The 17,516-nt window shown below is 38.9% G+C and overlaps 1 protein-coding gene across 3 annotated transcripts in view; it reads left to right on the top strand.

The window, feature by feature from the left end:
• The window catches only part of ptpn5 (protein tyrosine phosphatase non-receptor type 5), a 147,911-nt gene extending 132,941 nt beyond the window's left edge, over positions 1-14,970 (top strand). For 2 of the 3 annotated variants that reach the window (XM_026946680.3, XM_053229280.1), the window contains one exon: positions 8,150-14,969. In XM_026946680.3, coding sequence (XP_026802481.1) covers positions 8,150-8,243 — 94 coding nt within the window. In that variant the 3' untranslated portion in view covers positions 8,244-14,969. Of the gene's footprint in view, positions 1-8,149 lie in introns of all 3 variants that reach the window. The other variant, XM_053229282.1, reaches the window with a different exon arrangement.
• The last annotated feature ends 2,546 nt before the right edge of the window (positions 14,971-17,516 follow it).

The raw sequence follows: 17,516 nt of genomic DNA, 5'->3' as shown, positions 1-17,516 counted from the left end.
GGGTCGCCTCAGGGACTTTTTCCTTGCCACCGTCATCTCTGGTGTGCTTATTAGGGATCAATTTAAATTTAATATCTGGATTTCTGTAGAGCTGCTTTGTGACAGTGTACATTGCAAAAAGTGAAATAAAATTGAATTGCATTGAATTGTGAGGGTCAGACAGAGATAGCATGAGACAATGTCTCATAGGCCCTTTTGAGTGCTTGACCTGCATGAAGTATCAAGTTGCGTCCTTCTGGTTACTGTAAAAAGTACATTAACTAAAGGGTCATCCCTATCTGTGGATGCATAGTACCTACACTCAGTATGCATTAAATGTTGCTATCATACAGCCATCATTTCTTTGATCTGAATGTATAGGAACCCTGGTTGTTATCTGGGGTTCATGGAACCACAGATAAAATCAGAAGCAGACCTTGTTATTTATTTATTTATTACCTCTTGTTGAAATAATACAGGACTCACAACCATGACATAGTCTAGGTGAAAATCTAAATTTAACCATGTATTATAGCATGGTTAAGAAATTGTAGTTCTATAGAAATGTTAGAAATTATAGAAATTTCTTATATGTATAAGAAATCTCACCTACTGTGTTGGAAACGCTGCTGCTACTTGGTAGTAGCACAGTCAAAATGTGGCAGTATTCTGATACTGTTACAGTATTCTGAAAACCTCCCACAGACTGCTGTAGACAGTGCATCCTCCCACTCAGAGGATGCTTTGTCTACAGCAGCATCTAGGGGGATTTTCCATGATGATAATGACCTATTTGCCTATAAAGAGGCCTATGTTGGACATGAGTTCTCAACTGTGTCTCTGAGAATCATCAGTTTTAGCTGAGCTATGTCTGCTTCCAGGTCATGGATATTCTTAGAAAGTGACTTTCTCAACTTTTTGCTTATCAGTCACTGCCGGATGTGAGCATTTATGTCCAGCAAGTTGTTAAGGCCCTGGGGTTTGGCTTATATTATATATATACATATATATATATATATATATATATATATATATATATATATATATATATATATATATATATATATATACACAACTCCACATCAGGCCCAAATCCATCAGCTTGGTGCGCAGTCAGAGCACAGGTCTGACTCTGCCTCTTTAAGATGGTCAGTGCCAAGTCAGCTAACACATGGTGCATGTCTTCGACTTCCAGAGCATTTACACACTGGCACTTGTTGCAAGCAAGGGATATGTGTGTTAAATTATTATTGACTTTAATTTACTTAAAGACTATTTGTTCCAATAAAGATTGGGTGGTCCATGTTTTAAGTTGTTTAACACATCTAGATGTAAATATCAGGAAATGAAATTCTGATCCATTGTCTCATATACATCTTTTGATCTCAAACGCAAATGCCTTTAGTGTATACTTTCAGTTCAATACTTTTGGAGGGGAATGTACGTATGTGTAATGTAAGTGACTAAAAACAAAGGAATATTCCTTGCACTGATTACCAGTCTAGTGGGAAATGTTGTGTTGTTATAGGAAAGTAATCCAAACAGGCGAGGTGTGATATGGGTTGACGCAAAGCAGATGAGCCTGGTTTAAATTTGGTTTATATTTTATATTTGGCACATGACTTTTCATGCACGCGCAGAAGCTGAGGCAACACAAGCAGCACTGTTCACACACTTACTGTGTATAAAGGTAGATACGTTACTGAATTATAGGGTGTACTTTTTTTTCCCACCTGGTTTCTGAATGTTGCTTTACTTTTTGGGAAAAATGTCTATGTATTGAAATCTGTTCTGATTTTTTTTTACCTGAGGCTATTTGTTCATATATAGAAGTTGGTGAGGACCACCCAATTGTTATTTAGCCCCAGATAAATAAAAACTTAGAAGTGAATGAAGGTGTGTTTTCTTTTCCCCATGACTGTACCTATATACACATACATACGCATATATATATATATATATATATATATATATATATATATATATATATATATATAAATACACATTAAATACAAAAAATACTTAAAGAATAAGGATAGAATAAATTAAAATAGAAAAATTTTATATATGAATATATGTAATGTGCAGTGTTTATTTTGTGCAAATATGACATTCTGGATGCAATGCAGTATATACACAGAGCAGTTATCAGCAGTCAGTTAAAGTGCAAAGTGCAGTAGTGTAGTCTAATTAGACACCCTGTAACAGTCTTAAATGTTGAGTGATAATGCAAATGTTTTTAGTTGTATGAGTGGTTATTATTAAGCAGCCATATTACCTGTGGGATAAAACTGTTCCAGAGTCTGTTTGTGTGTGATCTGAGGCTGGAGTATAGTCTACCAGAAGGTAGTAGTCAAAAGAGACTGTGGCTCAGGTGGCTAGGGTCTTTCATGATCCTCGAAGTCCTCTTTATTATCTTCTGGTGTAGATATCTTGGAGGGAGGGAAGCTCAACTCCAGTGATGCACTGAGCCTTTCGTAGAATCTTCTGCAGAGCTCTGCACTTGAAAGCAGTTCCCAAACCAGGTGATGTTGCTGGATGCTTTCAGTGGTACTGTTGTAGAATGACCTGAGGACTACCGAATTCATGCCAAATCCTCTTAGCCACCCTAGGTCGTAAAGGCGTTGTTGTGCCTTGTTCACCACAGCTCCAGTGTGTGTGTACCATGTGATATCCTAAGAGATGTGAACCCTGAGGATTTTGAAACTGCTGACTCGTTCTACCTGTAGTTCCATTTATTGTGAGTGCACTGTGTGTTTTTGCCTGCTTCCTGTAGTCTATGACCAGTTCTTTTGTTTTCCAAAGTTAAGGAAGTTGCTCTTGTCCTGGCACCATTGTGACAGTGCTCTGACCTCCTCTCCTCCAGCCTATGACCACTGTGTCATCATCAAATTTAATGATGTCTTTGGAGTCATGCACAGCCACACAGCCATAAGTATACAGGGAGTAGAGGAGAGGGCGTAGCACATATCCTTGTGGAGCCCCTAGTGTAGTTGGGAGCATGGAGCAGATCATGTCTTTGATGTGTCTCTTGAAGTATTTACTGATGATGGGAGTAAATGCAACAGGGTGCCAGTCATTTAGACAAGTCACGTTGTTGTGTTTGGGGACTGGTGCAATGATTGACTTTTTAAAACAGGCAGGAACAGTAGACAGAGTTAAAGGAAGATTGAAAATGTCACTGAACACACCAGCTAATTGCACTGCACATACTTTGAGGACTCAGGGATTTGATCTGGCCCAGTTGCTTTGTGGGTATTTAATCATCTGAAGAGCCAGTGCACCTCCCAGTCAGAGATTGATAGTGAGTTGTTTGTGTCCATGGTGGGTGCTCTCACTGAGAGGTCAGTGTTTTTTTTTTAACCTCAAAACAAGTATAGAAAGCATTGAGCTTGTCTGGGAGAGAGGCAGGGAAGATCACAGCTCGGCTTTGGTTTTCAAATCCTTTATGGTCTGAATTCCTTGCCATAGGCTCCATGGATTACTGGTGTTACACTGAGCTTCCACTCTGTCTCTGTATGCATGCTTGGCTGTTGTAACGGTCTTGCGAGGCATATAACTGGCTTTTTTTGTATTCCTCTCTGTTCTCAGAGACAGAAGCACTAATTTGAGCATTTACGGCTGCCCGGACACTGCTGTTAATCTGATTGGGTTATACATGGACTGTTTTGGTGAGAACAACATCCTCCATCCATTTCCTGATAAATCCTGAAGTAGAATCTGCGTATCTCGTCTATGTTGTTGTCTGTGGTGGAGCGAAACTCTTCCCAGTGATCAAAACATTCTTGAGGCACAGAGTCTGATTGATCTGACCAGCACAGAACACTCCAGGTGATAGGCGCTTCCAGTTTCAGTTTCTGCCTATAGGGAGGGAGGAGTGGAATAGAGGAATGATCCACTTTGCTGAACAGGGGCATTACAGGGCTGTATAGGCATTCCAAAAAGGGGAATAACATTGGTCTAGTGTCCAGTCTCCTCAAGTGTTGCAGGAGATGTTGGTAGTATTTGGGGATATCCCGTTTTAAATTTGCTTTGTTAAAATCACAGACTATAATAGTAGTGACCTCCAGGTGAAGAGTTTCTTGCTCACTGATTGGTCTGTACAGTTCCTTAAGTGCCATGATAGTATAGATTCATGGGGGATGTAAACAGTTAGTATAATTACTGATGTAAACTCCCTTGGTAGCCAGTATGGTTGACACTAAAGCATGAGGAATTCCAGATCATGAGAGAGCAGAAAATCTTGAGCCTCACTAAGATGCCGGCTCACCTTCCTCTTCTTCAGCCGCGTCTATGTATGAACATGCCTGGGGCAAAAGCAGCTGTTTCAGTTAGTCCCAGTAAACAAGAATTGCAAGCAACAGACTCTGATGTGTGATCATGGCACCAATGTGCATTAAGGTTTATTAATATGTGATGAAACAAACTATGCCCCGTACAAAAACTAAGAAATAACATAAAAAATAAATTAAAAACTGCAAAGTTATTTGGGAGCTTGTGACACGGCAACCATGCTTGGTGCCATCTTGGAACAGTTACTCAGCATCCAGTATCTAATGTCCTACACATTCTTCAACTATATTAAGCTGCTGTTTTCCATCTGGCTTTACTGAAACATATAGCTGTGTGTCATTGGCATAGCAGTGGAAGTTAATACCATGCTTACAAATAATTTTGATATTGTCCTATAGTGACACAGCTGACAAGGTTTGAGGTCAGGTTTGTTAAGCTGCTAGTTTAAAGGATTTGGGTATATAGTCAGTGCTAAGGGAGGAATTATTAGGATTATTTTTAATAGAGGTTAGATTGCTTCTGGTAGTATCTGTTTGAGGAAATGTGTAGGTATGGGATCAAGTACACAAGTTCATGACTTGTGAAGAAATTAGTGAAGAAGAAATTAGTGAAATTAGTTTGGTTGTTGGATTGGAGTAAAAGATTGTAATCACTCTACCAACATGGTATATTGTTATCTACATAGTTATCAGATTGTCCATCTTTAATACTCTTAATGTCTAATATTCTTAATTTGTCATTGAAAAAAATTCATAATGTCCTCACCACTACATACTGTGGTTATTTTTGCTTCTGTGGTGTTCTTGTTCCTAGTTAGCCTTGCTATTATATTAAATAAGAATCTAGGATTATTTTTGTTACCTTCTATTAGGGTGGAAAGATATGCTTTTCTAGCAGCAGTAAGAGCCTTTCTATAGTTAAGAAGGCTGTCATTCCATGCAGTTTGGAATACTACCTGTGGCAGCGGGGGCAGGGTCGAGCGTCAGCTGTGTATGGAGAGGAGGTAAGTTGAACCAACAGGTAACGTGTGATGACTCTCACCTGTGTCTCATTACCACCAGTCTACTTATGTGTGTTCCTTTATGCCTTCGGTCACTGCTGTAACCAGAGAGAGAGAAAGAGAAAGATAGCAGGCAGAGTGTGCAACACACACAGACACATGCACACACACAAACACATGCCGTGGAGCGTGAGCATGAACTTGAATGGGGCAAAAGCCAGGACCTAGTGATGGCCCCTTTTCTGTTGTTTGATCCTTTTTGATCGAGTTTTTGAAAGTGTGCTGAAAAATCACAGTGCAAATAAACGCAAGCCCAGAGCTCTGCTAAAATTCTGTCTGCCTCCTGAGTCTTCCTCCGCACCCTTACACACCGGGTTCTGCAGTGGTGCTGAAAACAAGATTCTGGAAGACTCAGACACCACCATGGAAGCCTTTGCTATGTTATTCCATGCAGCTCATGTTATAATCCCATGGCTGGACATTTGGGGCAAGATAAAACATTGAACAGTCTCATGGCTTGTTTCTGTTGGCCAGGCATTCACAGCAATGTTTACAGGTGGTGTGCAGCATGTAGCAAATGTCAGCTGGTGAATCAGCCAGCCACCCCAAAAGTGCCATTGCACCTCCTCCCATTGATCAAGGTCCCCTTTTAAAGAATTGGCATGGACCTCTTTGGGCCATTAGAACGGACTGCATGAAGGAATCACTTTATGCTAGTTTTAGTGAACTATGCAATGCAAAACCTGGAAGCTGTGTCTCTGCGCAAGTGCATAGTGTTACAGAGGCACTCTTCTGTGTTATCTCCCAAGTCGGGATCCAAAAAGAGATCCTGACTGACCAGAAAAGCTATAAAAACTATACAAATTGTTAGGAATTAAATTGATTTGCATCATTGTTTACCATCCGCAAACGGATGGCCTGATTGAGCAGTTTGATCAAAATATTAAAAATATGATTTATAAGTTTGTTTACCATGATACTTGGAATTGGGATAAGTGGCTTGAACCCCTGTTGTTGGCAGTAAGAGAGGTCCCACAAGCCTCCATAGGGTTTTCCCAATTCAAATTATTGTACAGGCAAAAGCCTTGTGTTGTCTTAAATGTTATTAGGGAAATGTGGGAGGATGGACCTTCTAAAGCAAAAACAAAAATTGGGATGCTCTAGACCTGAGAGCAAAACTCCACACCTTAAATCACCTAACACAGGAGAATTTGTGTCAGCCCAAGAATGACAGTCCCAGCTGTAAAACAGGGGTACTTGGCTGCAGTAATTTGCACAGGGAGATAAGGTACTCATTTTACCACCCACATTGAGCTCTAAATCACTCATAAGGTGGCAAGGGCCCTGTGAGGTCACATAGTGAGAAGGAGAAGTCGACAGACAAATAGATAGAGGCGATGCATATACCACCTCAATCTCCTGAAATCTCACCTCAATCTCCTGAAAACAGGTTCCTGTGGCTCTGGCTCTGGTTCCTGAGAGGGAGGAGCTGGAACCTGGAAATAAGTCCAAAAAGTGTGGCATAGTTCACCCCGGTCCATTGTGTAGATCACCATCCAAGAGAGCATGTTTGCCAGGTGCAGGGGAAATTTTCTGATGTATTTTCACCTCTACCCACTTGCATAGACCTCATAGAGCACCACATTGAGACTCCTCCAGGTGTGGCTGTATGCAGCCACCCATACCAGTTACATGAACACAAAAAAAATGTGGTTCAGGATAAACTCCAGGCTAAGCTCGACCTGAGAGTAATGGAGGAGTTTCAGTTTGCCACTCATTGATGAACTGCTCAATCGTTTAGACACGGCTCCCAGCAAATCCAAAGAAGTGTGCAATTGGACAGGTGGAAGTACAATATCTGGGCTTATACTTCTGGTCCAGTGGACGGAGCCGTGCAAGCAGGCTTTTTGTCAGGTAAAAGCAGTTTGTGTGAGGGCCAGCTGTTGCATTCTCATGAATTTTCTCTCCCTTTTGTTCAGCAGACTGACACATCGGACAAGGGCTGGGAGCTGATCTTGAATGGGGTGAAAGCTGCAAGCTAGAAATGGCCCCTTTTCTGCTGACTGGTCCTTTTTGATTGAGTTTTTGAAAGTGCACTGAAAAATCGTGGTGCAAATAAATGCAAGTCCGGAACTCTGCTAAAATTCCACCTGCCTCCCAAGTCTGTCTCCGCACCCTTGTACACACCGGATTCTATGCTAACAGTTTGGTTTGATGCCATTTAACTTTCAAGTGGTCTGTTTGAAGGTGCAAGTATGAATGGTATAGGGTGCAAGTTAATAAATGTTACAGAAAAACTGTTTGTGTGTCACTAAAGAAAAAAAATATAGACCACTTTTCAGAAGTCTGTTGAGTTTTGGCTGCAAAGGAAAAGAAGCAGCCATAGCAGACCACAGCACCTTGGATGGTTTCTCTCTAGTTCCCATAAGGACTTAAGGTGCCTCAAGGTTAACGTTGCCCATTCCAGTGGTGTCAGTGTGGCTGTCATCTCTGAGCACCTTTCAAGGGAGTCCTAGAGTGAGTTTTTGAAAGTGCACTGAAAAATCGTCACTAGGGAGTCCTAGAGTGAGTCCTCCTCATCATGACATTGTTGATATACATTATCCAGATGTTTCGAACTGCCCCGGTTAGGGGAGGTGAAATAGAACACTAGTTACATATGGAACTGTAGTTTTTATCAACCTTGCCAGGGTTCCTTGTCATTCAGAATGACTCTTCGGCTTGGCGAGAAGGGAATGATTGCTGTATGATGAAATAATTGCAAATGCAAATTGTGAATAATATGTCACTACATTACCTTGTATGTGCATGCACGCATATGCACACAGGGTATTTATATATAATTAATGTAATAGCTTCTTCATTTTGTTTTCATAGGGGTGGCATGATTCAAACAGCTGAGCAGTACCAGTTTGTGCATCATGTTCTGAGTCTGTATGAAAGACAGCTGACTTGGAGACCAGAAGAATAGCATGTGCTACAGCACATCCTAACCCACTATCATTCTGTCAACACTTTACATCTGCCTGCACAAGACCTCAACAAGTCAAGCATCTGTTGTGCTCCTGCTAGACTGTATAACAGTAAGATCTATTGTTAAATGTTGGGTTATATGTAAATCTGCAAGACTTTAACTCAGGGCTTCAAATCCCCAATATGCTTCTGTGCCATCAGAATCAGTACTACTTCATAAAACATCATGGTGGACCAGGGCATGCTCTCAACTAAAGTTACACTAACAGTAAAACAGGCCAATGCCTTAATGCTACCCCCACTCCACACCAATACTGACCCTGGCCTGTAGCCTAAAGATATTCAATAAATATACACTCACTGATCATTTTAATAGGGAAGTCTATACACCTGCTCATTTATGCAGCACAATGCGTTAAATCATGCAGAAACAGGTCAAGAGTTTCATGTTTAATGTTCACATCAAACATCAGAATAGGGATAAATGTGATCTCTGTGACTTTTACCATGGCATTATGGCAGGTTTGAGTATTTAAGAAACTGCTGATCTCCTGGGACTTTCAGACACAACAGTCTCTAGAGTTTACACAGAATAGTGTGAAAAACAAAAAAACAACCTGTGTGTGGAGGGATTGCAGGCTGAAACACCTTGTTGAGAGAGATCAGAGGAGCATGACCAGACAGAAAGTTTATACTGACTCCAATAATCACTCTACAACTGTGGTGAGCAGAAGAGCATCTCACAATACACAACACTAAAACCTTGAGGTGGATGGGCTACAACGGCAGAAGACCAAATCAGGTTCCTCTCTAGGTTCCACTCATTGCATTGCGCTGCTTCCACATCTGATTGGCTGATCAGATAACTGCATGAATGTGCAAGTGTACAGGTATTCCTAATAAAATCGATGGTGAGTTTACATACATGACAATTTTTAAAATTAACTGTCAAATTGCAGTATGAATCCTTACTGAGTGACTAAGTGATATTTTTTGATAGTCTCCCCAAAACTACTATGAAGTGCCTTGAAACAGTATATAACTCCAAATACCTTTTAGTGTATGTTTATAAATTTGAAATAATTAACTTATAAAATTTCGTTCCCTGTTTATCTAGTGTCATAGCTTATCAAACTTAGAAAATAACTAGAATGTACTGAACCTGTAAAAGTATATATTTGAAATATAAAATGTGAAGTGTCAGTTTAAAAAAGTATGTTTAAATCATTCTAACAGTATTAAATAAAAGAAATGGTAGTTATGATACAATACATAAATGCCACCCAGAAATATTACAGTTAGGTCACATTTAGTATTGCACACACAGGCCATTATTCCCATCATTGATGGTGAGGATAAATATTGGTGCAAGTAGATTTTAAAGTAGGCTGAACTGAAATACATAAAGCCTTTTGTCCCTTTTAAAAATCTTTTCTCTTGTATACATTTTGCCAACCACCTTCTAAGGCCATTTTTTTGTTTATGTTGAGGAATTCCTGGCTTCTTTTTCAGAAAGATTCATGCTTTAAAATCTATTTTAAAGTATGGCTTTTTGTATTCCTAGCACATTTTAAACTTTTTATGTTTTCACTTTTGATGGGTTCAAATTGTGTGTTATGCCATAGTCTTTTTGTCACTGTATTTCTTAATTGACCAAATCAGTGGATGACCAGATGACCACCATTTATTTATCTATTGGTATAAATATTCTTTAAATCTCTATTGTACCAGTGGTATATGCAGGTGCAAGGTTTTGATATTCTATCAGAATGAGAGACCTCTCAAGGTCAGTGTCTGGTTCCAGAGGAGCACAAATGTTGGAAGAGACCAAATCCATTTCAAATTTGGGTCTTTCTAATTGTATCCGAAGGGAAAAACTTATGACAGTGGCACACATCAAATGCTGAACACTTGCCTGGTCACACCCTCTACTTGGTAGGAAATTATCGTAATCCTTTTCTTCAGGATGGATTTGAATATTGTCTTCAATCTTCAAAAAGTATTGTGAATGTGCAGAACAAACAACTCATATGTATGAGTGTGGTTCTTGGGCAAAGACTGCAAAGCACTGCACCTTATTCTACAAAAATCAATTCATGTTCATGTCAAGATGCATTAGACAGTTTATGTGAAGACAATTATGTCAGTGTTTTCCCTTTTTTGTTGATATTAGATTAGTAGTATAAAATAATGTCACAATTTGCAATCTATATTTCATGAATGAAATGTACATTGTAAATGGAAGCTTTTCAAGTACTGTTCAAATTCTGTAAAATTGATAGGCTTGTGCATGGCAATTTTCATAATTTCACATTAAGGTCAGCCAAAGTTGTAACATTCAAAATATAAATATGTCTGCAAAGTACAAAGCAAGAGTTATTGTGGAAAAGAAAGAAAATAGGAAATGTCAGAGAAACTTTTGTGCTATGTATGAATAGTTATGTGCTTCTCTGCAGCATTCCTCCTCTTCACTGCATTATACAAGAAGGCAAACAAAAGAAGGCACAACAGTCTTTTATTGATATAATTGTCTGCCAACCTGGGTTGTAATGCAGAATCTTTGGTAACAAGAAGTAAGCGGTAGCAAAGAGGAAAACTCAGACTAGATCAGGTAGAGAAATAAAATTTAGACTTGGCAAAAGCCTGTGTGCTAAATTATCACAAATATAATTACAAAATTACTAAATAATTACAGAACATACATGAACACAAACACTGTGGTGAGCAATATTAAGTAATCTACAGCAATTACTTGTGAATGAAGCTAAACCCTTTAAACAACAGTCCAACAAATTAGTCAGTATTAGTCAGAGCATAGCCACAGATGTATCATTATGGGAGCAGGAAGCAGGACAATTCACTGTCATGTGGGTATGTGTGTATATAGACACACAGCCCTGGTAATAGGACTGAATAAAATGTATTTGGTTATTGACGCACTATCATAGATTTACAGGTCACAAGAAGACAAAACAAACAGGGGACAAAACATTTGGCCTTTTAGAATGCAAGAATGGCCAGATGAAACATTAAAGTATTTGTACAAAAGTGATGGAAAATCAGAGTGACTTTAAGGAAAACTTAAAGGAGAAAATGTATGTTTAAAATAAAAAGAACTTCTCATGTTCCAAATATGTCCAACAAAAGAGGCATACTTTTAAGAATATTATTCCAGTATTTAGTTTAAGAATGTCAATAAACTAAACAGTTGTGCGGATGCATGCAGCAATGTTTCTTTCTTTCTTTCTTCCTTTATTTATTTATTTTCAAAAGTGCATAGGATGTTGGCCTAGTTTAATGGACATTTTTGCATATAATTTTAGTTTACAGTTTTTGTTTAAATGCACCTGTGAAATACACCTGTTTAGTGGAATATTTCAGAGCATAAAGAATATTTTACATTCACTCAAAGCATGCCATTTCTTATGTGGAAGTGGAAATATGAAAAAAAAAGAAAACCCACTTTCTTTCTTGATTGCCTTTTTTGCTCACATTTTGTTTGTTTGTTTGTTTTCTTAACATGTAAAGTCTGATTGGTTATTTGAAGCAGTTAAAAATTCAATCTAACCCGCCTGTGAGTTACAGTACTGTGCAAAGTGTTAGGCACCCTAATTTTTTAAAGATGTTTATTTGATGACTTCTGCATCAAAAAAAAAAAGTTTGTGCATCAGTAAAGGAAGTAACATATTCCATAATAAACCACTTTTCAGACAAAAAGTATAATGAAGGGGATTTTCTGTAAAAACCAAAGCAAGTGTGACAGACAGAAAGACTGTGGCAGATTTAGAAAAACCTACCAGCCAATTTCCTTAAAATTGCACAAAGTGTACTTTGTATTATTGATGCGGTTTAAAACACAGTGTATATCATGTATTTGGAACATTTCTAGGAAATTTGTAGCCCAGAGGGATTTGTGTAGATATGTGACATTCACATTATTCAAACAGACTCAAGACTACTTTGTCAAACATTCCAGTGAAGCTTCTAACATTTATCCTTTAATGAAACTATCTGAATGTATGCTTGCTGTTACTTGTAACTTTAGATCATTCAGGACTTTTTTTCTTTTTAGAATTCATGCAGCAGCTAAACTTTCTAATGATAGAACAAATAGGTACTGTCCATCCTACTATATTGTACAAAATGTAAATTATTGTTGGTGGAGTTCCACAACGTAATGCTTGCCACCTTTTACATGTAAATTTGCCTATAAATGTATATCAATTAACCCTCCAAAAATAAAGTCACTAACATGATTTTTATCAATTCACAGCAAACATGTATAATACTGCAGATAGGACTACTGTGAGATTCTGATAGCTGGAATTACCAGGTCAGCTATAAACTATAAACTCCTGTTGGTCCAAAATGAAGTCCTTTATAAATATACCCTTTTAAAAAATTAAGTATCTGACTAAATTGGTTATACCAACTGTGTCAAATTAATTATAACATGTCACTACAGATATGTCCTGCTTGTTATTGTTATTGTATTTTCCACACTTTGTTAATTTGTTTGCCTTTGTTTTTCTGTTAAGTGAAATGTCTTGAGATTTCCTGTAATAAAATGAAGGGTGCTATATGAATAATTATGTTTTTTTGTTTCATGTCACATTTGCAAGCCAAAATCCTCAACTTTCTTTAAGCAGAACGTACAGAAGGCATTTAATTTGGTCTTCAATGTGTGTGAAAACAAAGTGAAAAATACTTGGCATTCTTACTTTGATTTAATCCTGCTCATTCTCTAGCCGTGCCTCTCTGTGTCCACTCACTGGAGACAACAGAAAGTCACTCCATCGACAGGTAGATATTAGTTTTGCATTACAATCCACATTACAGACAATGGTTGATCTGCGGAAGTTGTAATTTGGAAGTTTATTTTTGTATTGCTGGTAATGTTTTGCTTTTGCTCCTTGTTATCTAATAGTGCTAACAGTTATACAAAATATCAGCATTCTTGAAAGTCCACTTGTCTAATCAAAGTAGTGGACCCGATCTGATCTAATATAAAAAACACCAAATTTGCTGTTCTTGGTACACTTTATAGACAATGCCTTCATCACACTGATTATGAAGTCGAATTACTCCATTGCTCTTTTAGGTGCCATTGCTGGGTTACTGCAGGTACAATCCGGTGCTGATTGTAGACAAGAAGTAGTGTACAAGTCCACGTAATTGTTTATAACAGGGGATAAACATGCATCATGCTGGGACGATTGCATGTCAGAAAATTTCTTCAGTCATTTTTTGTCCTCGCTGTTGTTCAAAAAACAGTTTAGTCTTTTCGGAGAGGCAGTCACAAAAGACACTATTTCTTTCACTGTGTCAAGTGAATTGTGAAAAGCTGGGAGCTTCGTAGTGTGGACAATAGCCAAATTCAAGGCATGATTCTTACAGTTCACATATTGCGCAGGAGGGTACAGTTTGTACACCCCAAACTTTTCCACTAAAATCTGGTGGGCTCTTTAAGTTTTTGCAGTTACTATGATGTCGTAGGTCACATGACAATATCAACAAGGCAGATGTAGTATGTCCAGATTGTATTCATACCACACATACATACTGATCAGTACATACTGTATCAACGGCCAAGCAGTAGGTACTGAATCAAATGCAGTACGTACTGTCACAGTACACGATTTCTGATGCAGCCAGTGTGTTCTTCTGCCCTGTAACATAGCAAAAGATGCAGTGGTTGGCTTCATGTGTCTGGGAGGAAGCATGTTCTAGCACTGTGATAGGGGAGAGCCAGCTAGTGGGATCTAACTAGTAGACCTAATTTAGAGCAACATTCAAGCTGACAAGTACTACACCAACAATAACCTAAAAGCAGAAGGAGCAACTTGAATAAATGAAACCTTTACCAGAAAGGTTATCAGATACATTTGAACCTTCAAATATAATAACCAGATTAATTCATCTTGGAATTGCTTAATAATTTTATGAGATTAGTAGGAACATGTGGGAAATATCACAAATAACTACATAAAATCAGGTAAAATAACATATTATAATTATGTAACGCATTATTCCAAACATTTTTACCTCAAACTAGGGCTTTTAACTAGGGCTCTTAAGCTATAGCTTACTTACTTACTTAACCCTCCCACCCCTTCCAAACCCATAATTATAAAAATGAACCTGAATCACTTTCAGCTGGTTCTAATGCTGATGGTGCCCCAAAATGTTCTTTTATAGCACCTGAAATATGACCAATAGACCATTAGACTACTTAGCATCGGGAAAGAGTTGAACTCAGGAAATTGTTTCTTCATTGGGTGTGATCGCCTGAGTTGCTATAGTTCTGAAAAGAATTGTAGGTGATTGAAATTTCCGCTATCTGAGTGGTGATTATCTTAAGTCAGTAGGTTGCTTTTGTACTGTACCTCCTTTCAGTTGTTGTTTGTCTTGGGGGGTTCCTCCATTCAGTCTCCTCTTCAGCAGTTGAAATGCATGCTTAATTGTGTAAAGGTCTGGTGATTGGCTTGGCTAGTTTAAAACCTTCCGCTTTTTCCCCCGATGAAGTCCTTTGTTGTTTTGGCAGTGTGGTTAGTGTTGTTGTCTTGCTGCATGATGAAGTTCCTCCCAATTAGACTGAATGCATTTCTCTGTAAATTGGCAGACAGAATGTTTCTGTAGACTTCTGAATTCGTTCTACTGCTACCATCATGAGTTATATCATCAATAAAAATTAGAGAGCTCATTCCAGAAGTAGCCATGCAAGCCCAAACAATGACACTACCTTCACCATGCTTGAATGATGAGGGCTCAAACCAAGAGTACACGACATTCAACGCTAATAATTTTTTAAACAATCAATCTAATGCGGCACGCCTGGGCAACAAGAAATACCTGTCAGTCACATGTTCCAATATTTTAAATATGTCTTCAGTATATAGCAAAAACAAAAGAATACTTTCAGAGGGGACTGTGTCATGAAAAATCAGGAGGTCCACACGTGTTCTTTCTTGCACTTCACTTCATTTACTCTCTCTTACGTACCGTGCGTGTTGAACACGTACTGCACCTGTTCAACATCCTTAACCAATCAACATCCATGACATTTTTTTTTAACCCAAAATACAAAAACTTTAGTGAGGTTGAACTGTGTTCCTCTAATCACTTTATCCACTAAACAAGAATATTTAGCTTTAAAACACATTTATAACATAACTTTTCAATAGGGTCCTTTAAACTGATGCATAACAGCATTACATTTTTTTTCCTTTGAATATACTTTCCTCTTCGAACAGTGAATAATATATATATATATATACATATACATATATATATATATATATATATATATATATATATATATATATATATATATATATATATATATATATAAATACGGACACATGAACTTCTACTTTAAACCTCCATTCTCTTTTTTTTTCAAGTTTTGACAGTCCCGGATTGTAAATTCAGTCTCTGCACAGGCTTACACACTCTCCCTGAACGGGTCACTGTGGTTGACTGTGACTGCTGTACACGCCCTGATGAGATGGCCTCTGTAGGATCGGCATGTGACTGTGTAGGTGTTTTTTGTATCAAGGCGGGTGTGTCCTGTGCACTTGTCCTCTCAAAGTCTGCAAAATCCATGCTTTCAGGATCTACTGTGCATTCCAGTGTTTCTGAAGGAGTGTGCTCCTTCTGAAGGTGATGACGATTTCTCCTGATCAGCTTTCTTTCTGAAGTCTCCACTACATAAGATCTTGGTGTGGAAAAAGAACCTTGAATGGTCCCCTGGTTGGTCCAGTCTTTTTGGTCACTTACTCTGACGCGGACTGCATCTCCTTGGCTTAATACAGGCAAGTTTCTTACTCCATTTTGGTGATTATAGAAGAATGCTTGTTTACCTTTTGCCAGGGCATCAGCATGTCTGACTTTTTCATCTTCTGGCCAGGCAGGTTTTAAGTTGTTTTCCAGTATAGGGAGGGTGGTTCTAATCTTCCTCCCCATGGTGTATCTGGTGTAGTAATCTGATATTACCAAGTAATGGCATTTATTGTGTTCGCACAGGACTACGGCTATTTTCTCCCGGGGTCTACAGGGTAATTCGCTTGGAATCAATGGTTTCTTTCATTGTGTTTCCCTTGTTTCATTGCAGTATGGGCATTCCTGCACTTGCTGCTTAATGTCCTGCGAGATGTTAGGCCACCAAACTGCCTGGTAGGCCCTTTCACGACATCTGTGCAGGCCTTGATGACCCTCATGGATTCTATCAAGGATTTCCTTCCTCATCCAGGTAGGAATAACTATGCGTTTGCCTCTCATGACTAAGCCTTGGAGCTCTCCTCTCACCTGAAAGTACTCTTTGATGGCCTCAGGTGTGTCTGCTGCATACTCTGGCCAACCATTCCTAATGAACCAAAGGACTGACTGCAGCTGACTGTCTGATTCAGTGTTCATCCTGATGAGGTCCATTTTCTGTGGTGCTGCGGGGAGGTTATTGATGATAGTAGCAATGTACGCAGTCATCTCATTATGGCTGTCCGTGCTTTCCGTGGTGTGGTCTGGGCCCCTTGATAGTGCGTCAGCTATGGCCAGTGTCTTTCCAGGAGCATACTCTGCAATGCAACTGTACCTCATTAATCTCATTAAGAGTCTCTGGCACCTGAATGGAACATTATCAAGGTCTTTACTGTTGATGAGTGGGACGAGGGGTTTGTGGTCTGTGCTGTGCTGAAGCTGTCTAACCCGTAGAGATATTTTTCAAATCGTTCGTAGGCCCAGACTCCTGCTAAACACTCCTTCTCTATTTGTGCATACCTCGATTCAGCATCACTTAGGCACCTTGAGCAGTATGCCACTGGTCTCCACTCGCCGTTATCTTTTTGAAGCAGGACGCCTCCCACTCTGGAGCTGCTTGCATCTGCAGAAACTGTTGTGGGTTTGCCAGCGTCAAAGACAGTGAGGACAGGTTCGCACATCAAGGCATTTTTAACTCTCTGAAAAGCGGCCTCTTGACTTGAACCCTGTTCCACATAACTTTGGTTTTCAAGAGGTCATACAGAGGTTGTCCAAACGTGGCGAGATTAGGGATGTACTTCCCTAGATAGTTCACCATTCCTAGGAACCATTTATGTTCATGTACGTTTTGGGGTACTGGAAAGTTGTGGCCCAAGAAGCAAATTTGATTTTGTCTGAACCTGCATTTTTGTTTGTTCAATTTTTGTCCAGCTGTCTCCATGACTTTGAGTAATTTTTCAAGTCATTCATTGTGTTCCTTTTCTGTTTCCCCGAAAACAAGAACATCATCCATATA

This window comes from Pangasianodon hypophthalmus, chromosome 25 (genome assembly GCF_027358585.1).
Source record: "Pangasianodon hypophthalmus isolate fPanHyp1 chromosome 25, fPanHyp1.pri, whole genome shotgun sequence".
NCBI classification, from domain to species: Eukaryota; Metazoa; Chordata; class Actinopteri; order Siluriformes; family Pangasiidae; genus Pangasianodon; species Pangasianodon hypophthalmus.
Note: the sequence above shows the minus strand (reverse complement) of the source record. Positions and strands in the feature narration are given on the sequence as shown.